Source organism: Prinia subflava, chromosome Z (assembly GCF_021018805.1).
Source record: "Prinia subflava isolate CZ2003 ecotype Zambia chromosome Z, Cam_Psub_1.2, whole genome shotgun sequence".
In the NCBI taxonomy this organism is placed as follows: Eukaryota; Metazoa; Chordata; class Aves; order Passeriformes; family Cisticolidae; genus Prinia; species Prinia subflava.
Genome location: NC_086283.1, coordinates 101,600,539 through 101,617,023, shown reverse-complemented (window position 1 = coordinate 101,617,023; position 16,485 = coordinate 101,600,539). Strand labels below are relative to the sequence as shown.

The window sequence follows — 16,485 nt, the reverse complement described above, 5'->3', positions numbered from 1 at the left end:
CTTTATTTTATTTAATTACATTCAATCATTTCAACAAGTAATTTGTCAATAAGAATGCCTTGCAGATGAGCAGCAGAAAGCAGGGCTGGGCAGCAAGCACAGGCTGCAGAGGAAGATCAGCTGCAGGGCAGCTTAGGACAGTGTAAAGGGCTTTGTTTAGGATTCTTTTCATTCTTCTAAAAGCAGCTTGGTACTAATTTTTTTCCCTGATCAATAAATATCCACGCTAAACAAATCTCATGAAATCCAGCTTAACAACAAATGTTTGCAAGAGCACAGGGCTGTGCTGTGAAGCCACAACTTAGGTAGTAGTAGGTATTTTGAAATTTTGTTATGAAATATTCCTGTGGAGATGAAGTCTGGGTCTGACAGTGGAGCTAAATTTCACCTAATACTCATAAAAATAGCCTGTAAATATAAGATTGGGATTCTAAAAGAGGTTCAAAACCTGCTGACCTTTCTGGATGCAGATAATTCCAAATTCCTTGAGGCTGGAGAACCCCAGTGATGTGAAAAGCTTTCACCAGGCTTTCCTTCCCCCTAAACACCTTTCTAAGCATTTGCCCAGCCTCTCCTTAAAGCATTTTCTCTGTGTTAAGCACATTTCCATCAGACAACAGAGAAAGTCCAAGAGGAAGTTCTAAACTCTCAGCTATAAAACTGTCAAAAGTGAACACCTCAGCTGCCACTCTTGTCCCAGCACAGACTGACAGCTTTCTTTCAGGGCAGGTCCCTCAAAACAGAAACCTTGTTGTTTTGTGTCAGCCTTTAAAAAAGGCTGTCATTTTGGATGTTTCAAGGAAGCAATTTTGCAGGAACTAGAACTTCAGTATTATAAAATGATCATAAATCAAATATGTAAAATACTCAAAACTGAATTCTGTGTATTTTACACAACTTCCTAGAAAGCTTATGGATTGTGTAAGGCAGGTGCAGAGTAACAAAACACATGCAGAAATCTCTGTGCATGGATAATTATCTCACAGGATAATTTGAGAGACCATAGAAAGGTGCAATGCACTGCTCAGAGCTTCTTCTAAAAGGGTAACAATGCTGCAAAAATGTAAATATTTATAGTGTATTACTAACAAAGAAATGTATTAACATTGTATTAATTCTCTTTCAAACTTCACTGTCTACACAAAAAGCAGTTATCTTTTTCAGCATTTTCTTACGCAGCTGGAATACAACTAAATAGAATTCAGCTCTATTCCTTTTATATAGATACTATAACAAAATGAGGTGGATTTTGGACTGATTTAAATTCATGAGTTTGTCCAAGACATAAATCTCTGAAACCAACACACAGACTTTGGTATTATGGCTATAAATAAAAGCCCATGGTGGCTCCGTAGTCACACTTTTGGGCCAGGGTAGGGAGCCTAACTTGGTACAGCCAACTTCTACACAAATTTCAAGTGTTCACATGGGCATTCTCTCACTTAAAGAGCCTGAAAACCCTGGACAAGACAAGCTAGGCTTACCTGCCACACGGGACTGACAGAAAATACTACCTTTGAGCCTCAATTCTCAGAAAAACTCCACTTCTGTTGTTTAATTCTATCTGCCTGTTCCCTGGACATTTTCAGTCAGGGGAAAAAGGGACAAAAAGGGGATCAGCTGACAAGAGGAATAAAATATTACCACAGACTTTGTGAGAGAATATTTAGCGATATGCACAAGCAAAATGTGCATTTGTGAGTTCAAAATAATATATGCTCTAGGACTTTAGACTTTTTTATACGTACTTAAAGGGAGGCAGCTGAGGTTACACATTCAGTGACATTCAGACTCAAGACACTCCCAACAGTGTGCTGATCACAACCCAGAGCTCTCCAGTCACAAAGAGAGGCTTTTCCAACATTTGTCCCCATGGCAACTTTATAAGATTCAGCCAAAAAATCACTAATCTTGAAAAACAATCCACAAATGAAGCCTGTGGCTTTGTGGGTGCAGAGCCCTCTCTGGGTTTAGATGTTCTGCTCTGTGTCTGTCACACTGCAGAGCTGAGCAAGTGTCATCTCCTTGTAAAGGTGTGTAAAGGTGCTAAACAAAGCACCTTTAAGTCAAATTTCAAGTTCTGACATGTGAAATGCTGCAGAAATGCTGCTCACATGAGCTCATTCTGAGAACACCTCCCATTGGGCTCCAACAAATGACTCCCAGACCATGGCTTGAAGTTCCCTGGGAACAGGACTTCTGTCTTCTCCTGTTCTGACCCCAAGCCTGTGCTCCTCTCCATGTGGGAGGGGAATAGACCCAGTTAGGACCATGTGCCTTTACAGACAGGGGTATCCAGAAAGATTTCAGTGCTATGAGGATCAGCAGCTCCTGTCCTGCACATCCACAGTTGTTACACTACAAATTTTACCTCTCTTCCTCATCCTCTCCAGCTTGTCATGTTCCCAATACACGTCCTGCCCAGTTTGAGAACCAGCATGGTGAAATTCCACAGTTCCAATCTTAAACTGTTTTTTCTTCTATACTGAATTGTGTTGAAGAAACTGAAGAATTTTGTCCTTCAACTTCTAAAAGTCACATTTGATACCAATAAAATCCAACATTCCTATTTATGGAGTATTCTTCTAAGCACCAGATGTTTTAAGCACCTTACAGTTCCAGGCTGAAAACCCTTCTTAGCTTAAACATAGTAAATAACTTGCCTTTAAAGTCAAATACTCCATTTTAAATATTAGCAGCTGGTACGACCAGCATATGTTGACTTTATTATGGATTATTCTCATGTGACACAAATAGCAAGAATTGAAGAGCTTAAAAGTAAAAGCTCCAAATTAATCTTTAAATGCTTTAACCAAATATCAAGGCTTTTTTCCGCAGAAGTCTAAATAAAATCTTTATCTGTGCTTAGAAGCTCATGAAAATGTATTCAAAATGTACTCTCTGGATCTCTTACCATGGCAGATTGGAAGCTGCTAAAACAAATACAAGATCATCAGATCGGGCCAAGCCATCCATCTGCACCAGTAATTCTGTTTTCATCCGCCGACTTCCTTCATGTTCACCACTACCAAGATTCAGAGAAATATTATTTGCTCTGTGCATTAATCATCTTTATTTATACAGTGTCATTCACAGCAACTGAGCCCTTGTCACAGTTTTGCCCCAGTTCAAAGCATGATTAAGCTCCATTAGCTAACATCTAAGCATTAAAATCAAGCTTTCTAATGATTACTTAAATGGACTCTTTTCAGTGCATTAAAGTGAGGAGAATTCACTATTACTGAATCCAAAGAAATTTTTATGATGTTAATCTCCATGCAAGACCAACATTTACTGCAAAATAGTTAAGGCTCCAATTGATTGATTGATTGATTGATCTATAGCAGGGAATTCTTATAATGTGATAGTTGCCATTAAGTAACTGGTACACCTGCCTCTTCAAGGTAGCATTTTTCAGTGAATGAATGTGAAGTGGCCACAAGAAGATAAACCTACTACTGAATTACTGCCTACTACATTTTGCAAAATGTTCTATCAAAAGAAAACAGAAAAATATGCCATACTGGTATGAATTCAGAAATGGGGCAGAGACCACACAGAAAGGATCTTTCCTCAAAAAAGGAGAACTTAAGCAGAGTGCTAAGAATTCTGGCCTCGATACAGGTAATCTGTTTTGCAGAAAACCAGCTGGAACTCTTGGTTCCAGATGTGGAGCTCTTGGAAACTCCTGGATCAAACCCAGGGAAAACATCAGGACCTTAGATGGTAAGGGCTGCAGTTCAGGTTTCATGACTTATTTCAGCAAAGGCATTCAAACATCAATGCCAAGTCAGTATTTAATAAGTACATGTAAAAATAAGTACAACAATTAGGATAAAAATCCTTATTAGAATATATAACCCAGGGATGTTAATGACAGCTTTTAAATGTACATTTGAAGGACAAATTTGGCTCATAATTTGCATCTATTAAGTGAGACTTAATGACTACAAGTAGCATCTTTACAAGAGGGCATATTCTATTTACAAATAGTAAGCATACAATATAGACATAAAATATAATATAGATAAAGGGATCGTGTAATTCACTGTACATAAAATCCCCTCTAATGTATTCATAATAGCTGTAATAATGTTTTTATATTTCTCTGGCTTCTTTCCCATCCCTAACCTTTTTAATGTGTTTTAAACTATAAACCATCTACATCTTGGATTCAAGTTACAATACATTCCCACTCCTGCAATGGGAAGTCCTGACAATGCCACCAAAATCTGTCACTGATGAAAATGCCATTCCACTCTGTACACTCCCTCTGCTATGCCTACGTTCAAAGTGCCACAAAATAAGCTGCTTCTTACTCACCTCTAACAATTCACCTGTTGCTCCCCTCACTACTGCCCTTTATTTCCATTTCAAATCCCTTTAAAGTACAGCACAAGTGGTTATAATCCCTGCACCTCCCTCCCTCCCTCTTGCTGTCCCCGTAGCCCCTTGCTAATCCTCACACAATCTCTCTTGCTTCTCTGCTGTGACTGACACCAGCACTGCATCTCTCTCTTTTAGTCCCCAAAGTGTCCCACCAGTTACCCAGGAGCAGTTCCTCTTTGACTCATAACTGACTCCAGCTCATCCAAGAAAATTGTGGAAGGAGCGTGGTACCGGGCAAGCTCAAACAACACCTGTCAGAGAGAAGAGTAAATGTGAAACTGACACAAGAAGGCACTAAAGGGAACTGGCATGGAAGATGAATTAACAGCACTCACATCTCAAGGGATATCTGCTGGGAAAAAGCTCTGGGTAGGCTGAGGGTCCCTGAATCCTCTCAAAATCTGAGAGGTTTGTAAAGGAGATATAAAGAACACAGCCTTGTAATCCTGTCTTTATGTGTAAATCTTTCTGTCTAAATCCTATCAGAGTACCCTGAGAATAATGGGATAGAAGAAAATGATCCATCAGAGGATTCTGGGAACTCCTAAATTGTTATTGAGATTAAACATGTGCCTTTTGTTGTTGCTCCATTTGTACTTTTTTTTTAAATAAAGATTTGAAAGAAAAAATTGCAGGTCAGCTGAAGCATAATGAAAGAAAATGCACTGATTCTTTTGATAAGAATCAAGCACTCATTTTTCTTCCTGACCTAAACAAACATAAATTGCTTGAACAATCACAACTAAAAAAATAGACTATTAAGATGAAACAAAAAATGTGGATCTGCTCTTTGGAGAATGAAGTTTCATCTAATTTTCCGTAAACATGGAGAGGCCTGTGTTAGGAGTAAGAAAACACTGTCAGTTCTTCTTGAGCAAAAGTGTTTTTTGAGTTTTTAGATACATATCACTAACAATATATATTAGTCCAGCACTTTCAAATCTGAGCACTTAAAAAATTTTAAAGGATACATATTATTTTCATCACTTAGAGCATGAAACACAGGCTTCAAGCTATTTGCCCAGAGTAACAAGTAGACCATGACCAGTATACAATTTTACTAGAAATATAATATATAGAATATATAAAATCACAGAAATATGATGTAGAACTGAGCGAAACAGGATGAGAGGATATGCCTCCAAATGACTACAAACCCCGTATACAGTTCCCCTTCACCAGCCTCGTGTGATTTTAGGATATAAATTCACACAATACTTTACTTAGAGTTCTCCCAATCCACAATCTAACTTCATTTTTTGATTCTGCCCTAAGTTTAACTAAGGGTAAAATGTCGCAAATTCAATATCAATGCATGTGCTGCAGCGTGTTCACAAAAGCCTTCTGGATGATGGTGGCAGAAACCAAACTGTGCCTGCACACTCCTGCCAGAAAAGAAAAATCCAGGAAGCTACTGAGACAGATGTCAAGAGAATCAGTAATAGAGAAAGGGAATGTGAGCAGAAAAATATGCCATTTTAAAGGACAAAGGAGGCAGGACGAGTAAGTGTGCTGCAGCCACTGGCTACATTTCAAGAGGGAGTAACAATGCCATTTGCAGAGAACAGTTTACTTGTTTCCAAGAACTCTGCATTTGCCTGAAGTGCAGCCCAAGACAGGAGGGTAAGGCAGCTTCAGGGCTTGTGGATTTCCACTGAGCTGGTGGATGTCATGCAGAGATTCAGACAGGCAAGGATGATAAACCTGAACCCCTGAATTTTTTTGTACCACAGCTGCGCCATGTACACTCCTCCCTAGTTTATACACAAAAATGAATTTACCCATTTGCCAGCAAACTACCTTCCTTGAAACAACATTGCATCTGCATTTGACTGGAAGATCTTTGTGACATGGGAGCTCTTTGACCATGCCCATTTTGTGCCATGAAGAACAGTCAGAATTTGGGAATCTAAATTACATTTCGCAGGGTGCCTAGGAGCCAACCCCTGCCAGATGCATGTGAAGTACTCCAAAGAAGTCACTAAGCACACACTAGTTTGGAACACTGATTGTCTGAGTGCTAATCAGGCAAAGATCTTTGCTGCCTTCAGATCATCTGCTTCATCTTACATCACAGAACTGAAGGCCCACAGCAAGAATCCAATAAGAGATTTCTGCAGAAGTGATGTTATTCCTGTGTTCAGAACTAAGTATAATCAAAGTCACATTTTGTCTAAATTAGGAAAGATGATGAGTATCAGAGGAAGACTTCTGTGCTGAACCCCAGTTCTTCAAGGGGGAATGTGATGTTTATTAAAGTATAATGAATGAGAGAATGAGTCTTACCCGGACAAGTTTTTCTGAATCACCCCTCCATTTGCTGACAATGGTGGATGCTGATATGTTGAAAAAGGTTGTATTGCATTCTGTGGCAACAGCCTTAGCAAGCAAGGTTTTTCCAGTACCTACAAACAACAGTGTTTGAGAAATTCACTCTCCAAAGGAATAAAATGCAAATGTTTGAATAAATTCCCCTCCTACAACCAGACAGGTAAAAACAATAAAACACTCATAGAATGGTTTGGGTTGAAAGGGACCTTTAAATCCATTGAGTCCAAAACACTGCAATGACCAGAGACACCTTTCACTGTCCCAGGCTGCTCCCAGCCGTGTCCAGCCTGGCCCTGGGCACTGCCAGGGATGCAGGGGCAGCCCCAGCTGCTCTGGGCACCCTGTGCCAGGGCCTGCCCACCCTCCCAGCCAGCAATTGCTGCCCAATCTCCCAGCTGGCGCTGCCCTCTGGCATTCCCTGGCAGCCATTCCCTGGGTGCTGTCCCTGCAGGCCTTGTCCCCAGTGCCTGTGCAGCTCTCCTGGAGCCCCTGGAGGCCCTGGCAGGGCTGGCAGCTCTCCCTGGAGCCTTCTCTGGTGCAGGTGAACAAGAGAACCCCCAGCTCTGCCAGCTGGACTCCAGAGCAGAGGGGCTCCTCAGAATATTTTGTGGCCCTTCCAGGATTGTTTGGAGAAACTCAGGTAATACAGACTGCAAATGCATTCTCCAAATCCTGAAGTAGTGCATGCTGGAACGGTCAGATGCCTTCTGTATTGGGAACATCTAAACATTCACAGGAATAAATTGAGTTTATTGCAGAGACAGGCTTTGCAACCTGACTTGGGTGGTTCTTGTGCCCTCTGCCCCCTTCCAGCCATATCCTTTGTGTCAAAGTGGGGCAGAGGGAACAGGGAAGCTGCACTGATGAGGAAAATACTCAGCTGAAAGAAGGCAAAGCTTGCACCCCATTCCCAAAACAACCCCTAAAAGCAGAAAAAGGGAGGACATTTTTCACTACAGAGATAACTCCATGGCAGATTTATTGACATATCATAGGATCATGCCAAACTTGATTAAAATGGTCCAAGCTGAGTGAAAACAGAGATCTGAGTCTTCATTCCCCTGAACTGTTAGTGTAAGTACTGTCTCTGGAAGATTTGGGTATAAAAACAGCCAAGGCTTCTAAGAAAGGCCAGGTTTGAGTGTCAGAGATGAATATAACCATCCAACATTTTCTCCTTTTAATTAGTGTACAGAACATGTTCTTTTTAACATTCCAATTAACAGTGACAATTTACCCACGGGAAAAAACAAGAAGCAGTGACAAACATAAAGTTTTTTGTGGCAAAAAGCTCTCCATACCTGGTGGTCCATACAGCAATAATCCTTTCCAAGGAGACAGAATGCCAGTAAACAGCTCTGGATACTGTAGAAGCAGAAAAGTAGTTCAGGGATTAATAATCTATCACCTAAAACAAACTGCAAGGGATTGTAGTCCCACCTTCACCGCTCCTAGCATATTCAAGAAACAGAAATTTGAAGAGAGGCATAAAACCACACAAAAACAATGTGACATGTATGATCTGAGTACTGAGAAAAATCCTGTATTTATTATTTGAAATCTGTTTCCAGTGGGGTTTTGTTTTCAAATGCAACTGAGGAATTGACATTCTCTTCTGTAAATCATTTTTCACAGAATTAATATAGGCCAAATCCAGCACTTCTTACAATGCCAAAGGTGCCAAAGAGTTGTACCTAATTCTTACAATTTTAATACTGAAAGGTAATTTTTCAGTAGAAGAATGCAAGTGCCATTTCAGATGGAACAGGAACACCAACAGTTCTAACAGGAATGGCCTACAAAAGCACAGAAATATTGAGAACTCTAACACAGCACTGTAATTGCAAGGAAATAAGCTAACGAGCCCAACACTGGTTTTCTCAAAACTATTTAGCACCATACCTTTATGGGGTAAACAACTGCTTCCTTGACCAGCCTTTTAGCTGCATCCAGTCCTATAATATCATCCCACTTCACGTTCGGCTTATGGAGATAAATGTCCTGCAACACATATCACATCTTGTTAGCAAAACTCCTTCTGCAGTCAGATAATGACCTCTGGCAAAGTAAAAGGATCGACTCAGTGATAAAATAACAGTGCTGTTAAGTGATACAGGCTGTATTATTTAACCCTGGGGATCAGGGATCTCCCAGGAGGGAAACACACACAGCAATCACTTCCCCTCCAGGCCGCAGTTTCCCTAATGCATTCCTACCAAATGCAGATGCTGAGCAGATCTTCCTCAGATCTATTTTCTGTTAGTTCCATTTAGGAACCAACCTACATAGTAAGAGCTATTGTGGTATGAAGGTTCACCAACCCTAACATTTTGTCTTTATTGTTGCAAATATTGGATGTTTAACAAAAGAAGTAAAAGCAATCACAGTGACACATTGGTTCAAGTTTACACCTGTCAATGGACTTCAATAATTCAAATTACATCTGCATCTTTGAGCTGAAACACCTTTTGACATTCATTCTTCAGGGAATTTTTCTTCCATCTTTTCCAAACATGTTTGTTTTGTAGTCACAAGTTCCACAGCTCATTCCCATGCAATGTGAAAATACTTTGGATTTTTTAGAACCTGATGCTCAATAACTTTATGGCTGCACCTATTACTTACATTATTACCTTTTAAAATGTTAATATCTATTACTTACATTATTACTCATGTAAGTAACAGTGAAAATCTTCTATTTACTCTATGCTATGCAAGATTATATATGCTGCAAGAAAAGCTGTGAGAAATTCTGCAACTGGAATAAATTTTTCCCCTAAGCATCTATGAAAAGATAGACAGTAATTAGTCTATGCCCTGAAGCACTCACTAAATTAATTTCATTTAATTCATCAAACTTTCCTAGTCTTCTATGAATCTTTCCATTTGCCTTCATAATATTTTGTGGCTTTGTGTTTCAGGGGCTAATTCTTCTGCAAAAAATATCATATCCTCAGCACAAATACACCGGATAAATTCTGCTTTCCAACAAAAATAGTCCACACAGACTGAAGAAAAATTACGTGGTTGTATCCTAGGGGAAAAGTTGATTTAATACAATTAGAAAAAATTATTTATATACAGTAGATTACACTTTCCCTTTCTATTAACAGTGAATTAAGATGAATCAGATTTCTTCTATTAAGTAGACTTCCATAACTGTTTCCAAATTAAATTAGATTGTGTTATGAAATAGATATAACATGCTATTTATTTTTATTGATTTATACAGTGTTGATTACCATAGCAACTAGGAACATACCCTAATGTAGCACAATTCAAAAAACACACCATAACAAAGGGAAAGCAATTTTTTATTGCTTTTTTTGTTAATTTAGCAGCAAGACCAACATTATTTTAAAGGTCTACCATAAATAAAAGACCGGACAGGAATTGAAAGAAATGAGAATTTTCTTACTTTAAGGTTGGAAATTTCCTAAGACATTTCTTAAGTTCTACTAAATGTTAAATACAAAACTTGTGGACCAAGAATTTGGGCCATACACAGATATAAAAATCAGTCAGCAGAATTCTTCCAAGCTTTTTAGAAAGATGATTATAAGCAGGTTTACCCAAGCTGATACCACTCATGATGTTTACATCCAGAAAGTCACCACACTACCAAACACTGTGGTGCTATGAATCCTTTTGGATGAGTGACTCATCCAAAAGTGGTGGATGCTAAGTGTTTGTGTGTGCTGTAGCCATGGATCCCCAGCAGACCAGGGCCTGTTTTTCAGGCTACACCTCAACCCAGGAGTGAAATTAAATGCTGTGGTTCTTTCCAGGGGTGAAGCCACCAATCCTGGAAAGATCCCCAAGTCTGCCCTGGGATATGGTGTATTATTGATGCTGCTCTGGCAGTGCTGGGATGAGAGTGCTGCCTGCAGAGCCTACAGTTACAGCATCCCTCACCTGCACCAGGTGAGAACACACAGGGAGTGCAGATCCTGCAGGCTGCACAAAGCAAGGCACAGGACAAGCACTAGGCCACTGACCCCTGGGCTGTCCCAGCCATGGTGTGACACAGCCCCAGGGCAGGGCCTGTCCCCTGTGCTGGCACTGCTGGGGCACCTCCAGTGCTGGGGACAAGAGAGACCCTGAGGGGCTGGAGAGTGTCCAGGGCAGGAACGGAGCTGGGAAGGGGCTGGAGCCCCAGGAGAGGCTGAGGGAGCTGGGAAGGGGCTCAGCCTGGAGAAAAGGAGGCTCAGGGGGGACCTTGTGGCTCTGCACAGCTCCTGACAGGAGGGGACAGCCAGGGGGGCTCTGGGAACAGGGACAGGAGGAGAGGGAACGGCCTCAGGCTGGGACAGAGCAGGGTCAGCATGTAGATCAGGAGCAATTCCTTCATGGAAGGGTTTATCAAGCCTTGGCACAAGTTGCATAGGGCAGAGGTGGAATCTTCATCCCCGGAGGGATTTAAAAGCCTCGTTGATTTGGGGACATGGGTTAGTGGTGGCCTTGGAGGAATGGTTTGACCTGATGACCTTAGACAACTTTCCCAACCTAAATGATTCTCTGATTCTAAACCATGCAGGAATACCAAGGTTAATAATAATTTTGGTAGATTCTATCTAGTAGATACATTCAGAATTCAGATACTGCTGTGATACTGGCACACCATCCACACTGACTACAGCCCTGTGCCTCGAATGGAAACTTCACCCAAAGGGTGGAATCAAGGTTTCTCCCACCATCTGATCACAGCTAGATAAAACATTAGATAATAGTTGGTTTTAGCTAATATATTTAAATCTCTTTTTCCAGTGAAGTATTGTACTTTTTTTTGTAGTAAAGAGGAAAGCCATGACAGTCTGTACAGCATGATTAAATTACTTGATCCCCATTAGAAAGGAATAGTCTTAATCATTTCCTTCCACTGTGCATCAGAAAGAAACATCATTACATGTAAAGAAATGACTTGTTGGGGAGATATGTGGAGAGGAAAAATAACTTGCAGGTTCAAGAATAAACACTACCAGTGACAGTAAAGAGAAACAAACAGCATTCCCAGATGACAAAGATAACCAACATCTCTCTACAACTGACATGGAGATTTGCTCTTACTTTGCTCACAACCATTGCAAGTTCCCTCATCTCACCAGTCATGCCAATAAAAGCACTAAGAGGTTTCAATAATCGTTCCTAAAAGAGAAAAACATAATTCCTTGTCAGACTGAAAGTATTTTTAGACAAACTATTAGTATTTTTAAAAAACTTATACATTGCAGTAACATAAACTTTTAAAGCTGCAGAAATATGTGTAATAATTAAAATTGTGAAGTAAACCATATTTGCAGCAAGTCATCTTTTCGTCTGACAGAATCTAACCTGAATCAACATTAAAATGAGCAGCTTTTTTATTGCACTTATAGTCCTAAATATGCCCTACATAGATTAAGAGGAGTGAAAAATGTAACTTTAGGTCACTGTTTTGTCACATTCTCTTTTTGGATAATTTCTCCCAGTGTAGCAAGTTGCCAGGCAGACAAGCACCACAAAAGCTGGATGCACTATCTGAGAAGTTCTGGCTTATGTCTGGAGTGTTTACAGAAAATTTATCTCAACCATCAAAATTCTGTTGTTATCTCAGCTGAGGCAAATGCTGGAGACATACTGAGCTGAAATGAACCAGGATTTCACCCCCAGAAGTTCTGCAGGTGTCTGAAATTTTTTTTTTCATCATAAGGTCTCATTTTTATTTCTTGCCTGCTTTTGTGTTCAGAATAAACAACTGTCATCAAATTGGATCACTTTCAAGTATGACTGTCCCTTCAAGGAGGAAATATACCTCTTAGAAATACAAGGCTTTTTTAGAACTTGGGAACAAAAACTACATTGTTGCAGTATTTTACTTTGTCCCTGGTTGTGCAAAACTCAGGTTCATATTGATTGGATGGAAATATGAACAGAAGCACTTACTGATGGACCTGGATCACAATTAAGGCTGTTCATGGGAATTCCATCTGGTGGCACTCTGACAGCATCCTGAATCATCTTGTGGAAGTCAATTATTTGGCCCTAAAGGAGAAAAAAATGTTGCTGAAGGTTTTACCACAGTGATAGCACTACTCTTAAAAATACTCTGGATCAAATTTTGCTGGAATTACTGCAGTGTGTTTCCTTACTGCATATACAATCCTAATTATGGCAAAAATTGACCCCAAAAACCGTGGTAACAATGGGCATAGAACACACAACTCAGTTAATTCAATAATTTAACTGCAGAGCCTTCCATTACCACACTCAGGAATTAAAAATTTATCTTCAATCATAGTTATTTGCCACTGAGTTTTTAAAAAAGAAATATTCCTCTCTGAGTATGTTTGAAATAGTATTTAATGAAAAAAGTGCCTATACAAAGAATTATAAAACTTTTTATACAAAATTATAAAAGTGACTCTTTGGCTTATTACACAGAAACATTTTATATGAAAATAGACAAAAATGCCCCATTTGATATTTTTGAAAATCTCTGATTGGTTTGGGTTTTTTTCACACATCTATTTCTCTGATAAACTACATATCAGATTTCCACCAACCTTTCTTGCATGAGCGCTGTCTCCTCCACTTTTGCTGATTCCTGAGATGCTTAAACCAAAATCAGATTGATCCAGAGTATCTGCGCCATCACTGTTCTAAAGAAAAATACCTTTTAAAACAAATGTGTTGCCGAGTAAATGGATTGAAGTTATATCATTATAGGTATCATTCCATCGCTTCACACAGGTCCAGAAGAAGTTCCAAGAGAAATATTGATCATTTAAACACCACTGTACATTTAATTGGACTTCACCTGACTGGTGGCAGTAATGAAAGTCACAACTCTGGAGCTCAGCAGTGAAGTTATTCCATGCACTGAGCAGAAAGCTGCATTTTACATAAGAAGCAACTCTTATGAACAGTGGAAATGACAGGCCAAGTAAAAGGCACAGCATGTCAGCTCAGAAATTAGGAGCTATTTTAGGATTATGTATTCACTTCACAGCAGTTATTGCTGCAAAATCCAAAACGCAATGTTTTGGGGTATTTTTAGGGGTAGCAATAGCTCAGAGAAGAGTTCCTCTTGATGCAGAAATATAGCCAGGCCCTTAAAAAAAAGCTGTAATAGACACAGTGCTTGCCCACCAACCTGCTGTTCCTGCTCCACCCTCTGTAAAGGGATGATAACAAAGTAGATTTCACAGTAACCTCACCAACATGAGACTCTCAAACCTGAACATTACAGAGCCAAATTACTCCCCTAGTGTCAAACAATTTATGCACTGTGAAGATGCTTACAACTGATACCAGACTTTCTTCTTTATTTGTTTGTTTTGCTTTCTGGCACTAAAGGATGAATATATTGGTATTAATGGAAAAACTCTGATTGCTTTCAGTATAGGTTGGATTATATGTCTCCTTTTCCTCAAATTTTTGCTTGTGACTGCCCCCAAACTCACGGCCAGAAATTCTCTTGCAGTCTTGCACCTATAATCCTTAAGTGACATAATCAGTAAAACCCATAAGTTGCACAATTATTAATTGTGTAACTCCCATCCTCTTGCTGCCTACAGACTCCCCAGACAAAATCATTTAAATTTCGGCTGTACTGCTGCCAAGATAAAACATGTTTAAACCTGTCTGGGGCTCTCCTTGGTGGAAGATTTAGGTTCTGCTGTACTCCCAGGTGAGGTTTTTGACACTAGTCGTTGCACCGTCTGTTGTTTGACCCTTGGTACACTCTGAGAAGAAGTTATTGTCCTAGAATTAAGAAAAATAATGCAAGATTTCCATGACTTATTTTTTTCCCTCCAATATACCAAAAGATCAAAACCCAGACCTTTCAAATAAAGCAGTTTTAGGCTAACTTTGCTCCCACTGAAGTTATGTTAATTTCAATCACAGCAGAGTTCAGTGCTTACTTTGCTCAAACACCCCACCCCACTTTATCCACACTACAGAAACTCTGTAAATTGTCTGCTTCCATTTGGGAAATAAGTCTCCAGTGTCCTCTAACACATACAGAAAAAATGCACCACACAGTCAGGAGCATGGCTCTAGGCTTTGGTACTCCTCTGATATCACAGCATTATCTTAACCACTGTGTATATTTGCTTTTACTTGTAAAATCTTCTGCCCAGAACATCACCCCACACATATCTCTCACCTTCTTGTTCTTCCTCCACATCTCAGCTGTTGTTTATTTTCTGCTGTGGCAAAATTAAGATTAAAATAATTAAGGATATAAAAGAGGGGGGTTTGAAGCTTTTTTTCCCCTTTAAAAATATTTTTAAGCACACAATAATGACCTTGGAAATAATAATGCATAAACAGGAACAGTGTGAGTTTAAGCACTGCAAGCTTGCAGAAACTTATTGAAAACAAACTGGTGTTGGTGAGAGTGGTTTTGCTTCAAGCTTTTTACATTTTATCTCATTCAATCTTTGGTTTCTCTGCTTACATTTTAAAATCAGTATCATGTTCACAGTAAAATGGACACTACCAGAAATTAGATTAAGTACAATAATTTAATATATCACATAGAATGCTTATTTAATGGTAATAATTTCTTCATTGCTGAATTGGGAAACATGAATTTGCCTTACTCCTCTGAAGAGGAATCAAGTTCAACATAACAAGACAGAATAAATGTCATATTGAGACAGTGGTTATCAAACTATGTTATCTTTTGCATTTATATAATTTGAAATAATTTCTGTCAAAGGAAAGCTTTTTTTTTACAAAATGTCAAACTTGTAAAGCCTAGATGTGAACTCATAAAGCCAAGGGTTTGTATGCTATCAGTGTGCCCCCAGTTGTTCCAAAACATGTCTCCTTTCAGTGTTCTCTGTACAATGCTCTTCCACTCATAATTCTTACACACCTGCATAAAATAATTCTTCCCAAAGAGCTTTTTCCCTGAAGGAGCTCGGGAACGTGGTACGTTTAGGGGCAGCAGAGCCTATGGAGCAACCTGCAATCCTGTGGGTATATCTACAACATTTCCAGCTGGAATTCAGCATGGAAATGATCAACCTGTTACTGTAGGACTTGCCAAGAAAAATCAGCAGTCTTTGCTTTCTGATTCTTTGCTGCAAAGAATTCAGCAGGAAGGAGCACCACACTAAGGATTTTGTTTAGATATCCAAGTCTGGCCACAGGCACAATTTAGGGCATGGTGCAAACTACATGTAGGAGGAGAGACTGCTTATGCTTTAGGGAAAAGTGGTGATCTCTGCCTGCCAGCACAGTCACAAATCTGAGCTTAGCCAATAGCAGACTACTCCATGCCCGAGAAGCTTTACTGACCAAAAAATACATAATGAGAGCTTTAAGTGTCCAAGAGTGGCATTTGGGGAATTCTTTTCTGCTCAGATCATGGATTCAGTCTTGACTACTGCTCAGTTTGACTATGCTGTGAAAAAATGCTTTAAGATACATTTTCATTCTTGACTCATGACAAATCCTTTCTGTTTTGTCCTGCAGGGCTGTTCTTCCTCTTTGTATTAACACCAATCCATAGGTTCTAGATGTACATGCCTTTTTCAAGCAAATTATCACCAAACCCTTTAAGCTGGAAAACACCTCTAAGACCATCCAGTCCAATCACTTCCCAGCCCCTGCAGTGGCCACCACTGACCCACATCCCCCACTGCCACACCCACATGTATTTTGAACACTTTTAGGGATGTTGCTGCACCCCCTCCTTGAGCAGCCCATGCCAGGGTTTGACAACTTTTTCCATGAAGAAATTTTCCCTAATGTCTAATCCAAATCTATATC

At 39.6% G+C, this 16,485-nt stretch overlaps 1 protein-coding gene across 1 annotated transcript in view; it reads right to left on the bottom strand.

The window, feature by feature from the left end:
* The window catches only part of KATNAL2 (katanin catalytic subunit A1 like 2), a 29,002-nt gene that overhangs the window by 4,865 nt on the left and 7,652 nt on the right, over window positions 1-16,485 (bottom strand). The window contains 10 exon segments of the mRNA XM_063423848.1: window positions 2,915-3,025; window positions 4,549-4,640; window positions 6,676-6,794; window positions 8,022-8,085; window positions 8,623-8,721; window positions 11,788-11,865; window positions 12,643-12,741; window positions 13,263-13,358; window positions 14,340-14,463; window positions 14,870-14,912. Coding sequence (XP_063279918.1) covers window positions 2,915-3,025; window positions 4,549-4,640; window positions 6,676-6,794; window positions 8,022-8,085; window positions 8,623-8,721; window positions 11,788-11,865; window positions 12,643-12,741; window positions 13,263-13,358; window positions 14,340-14,463; window positions 14,870-14,912 — 925 coding nt within the window.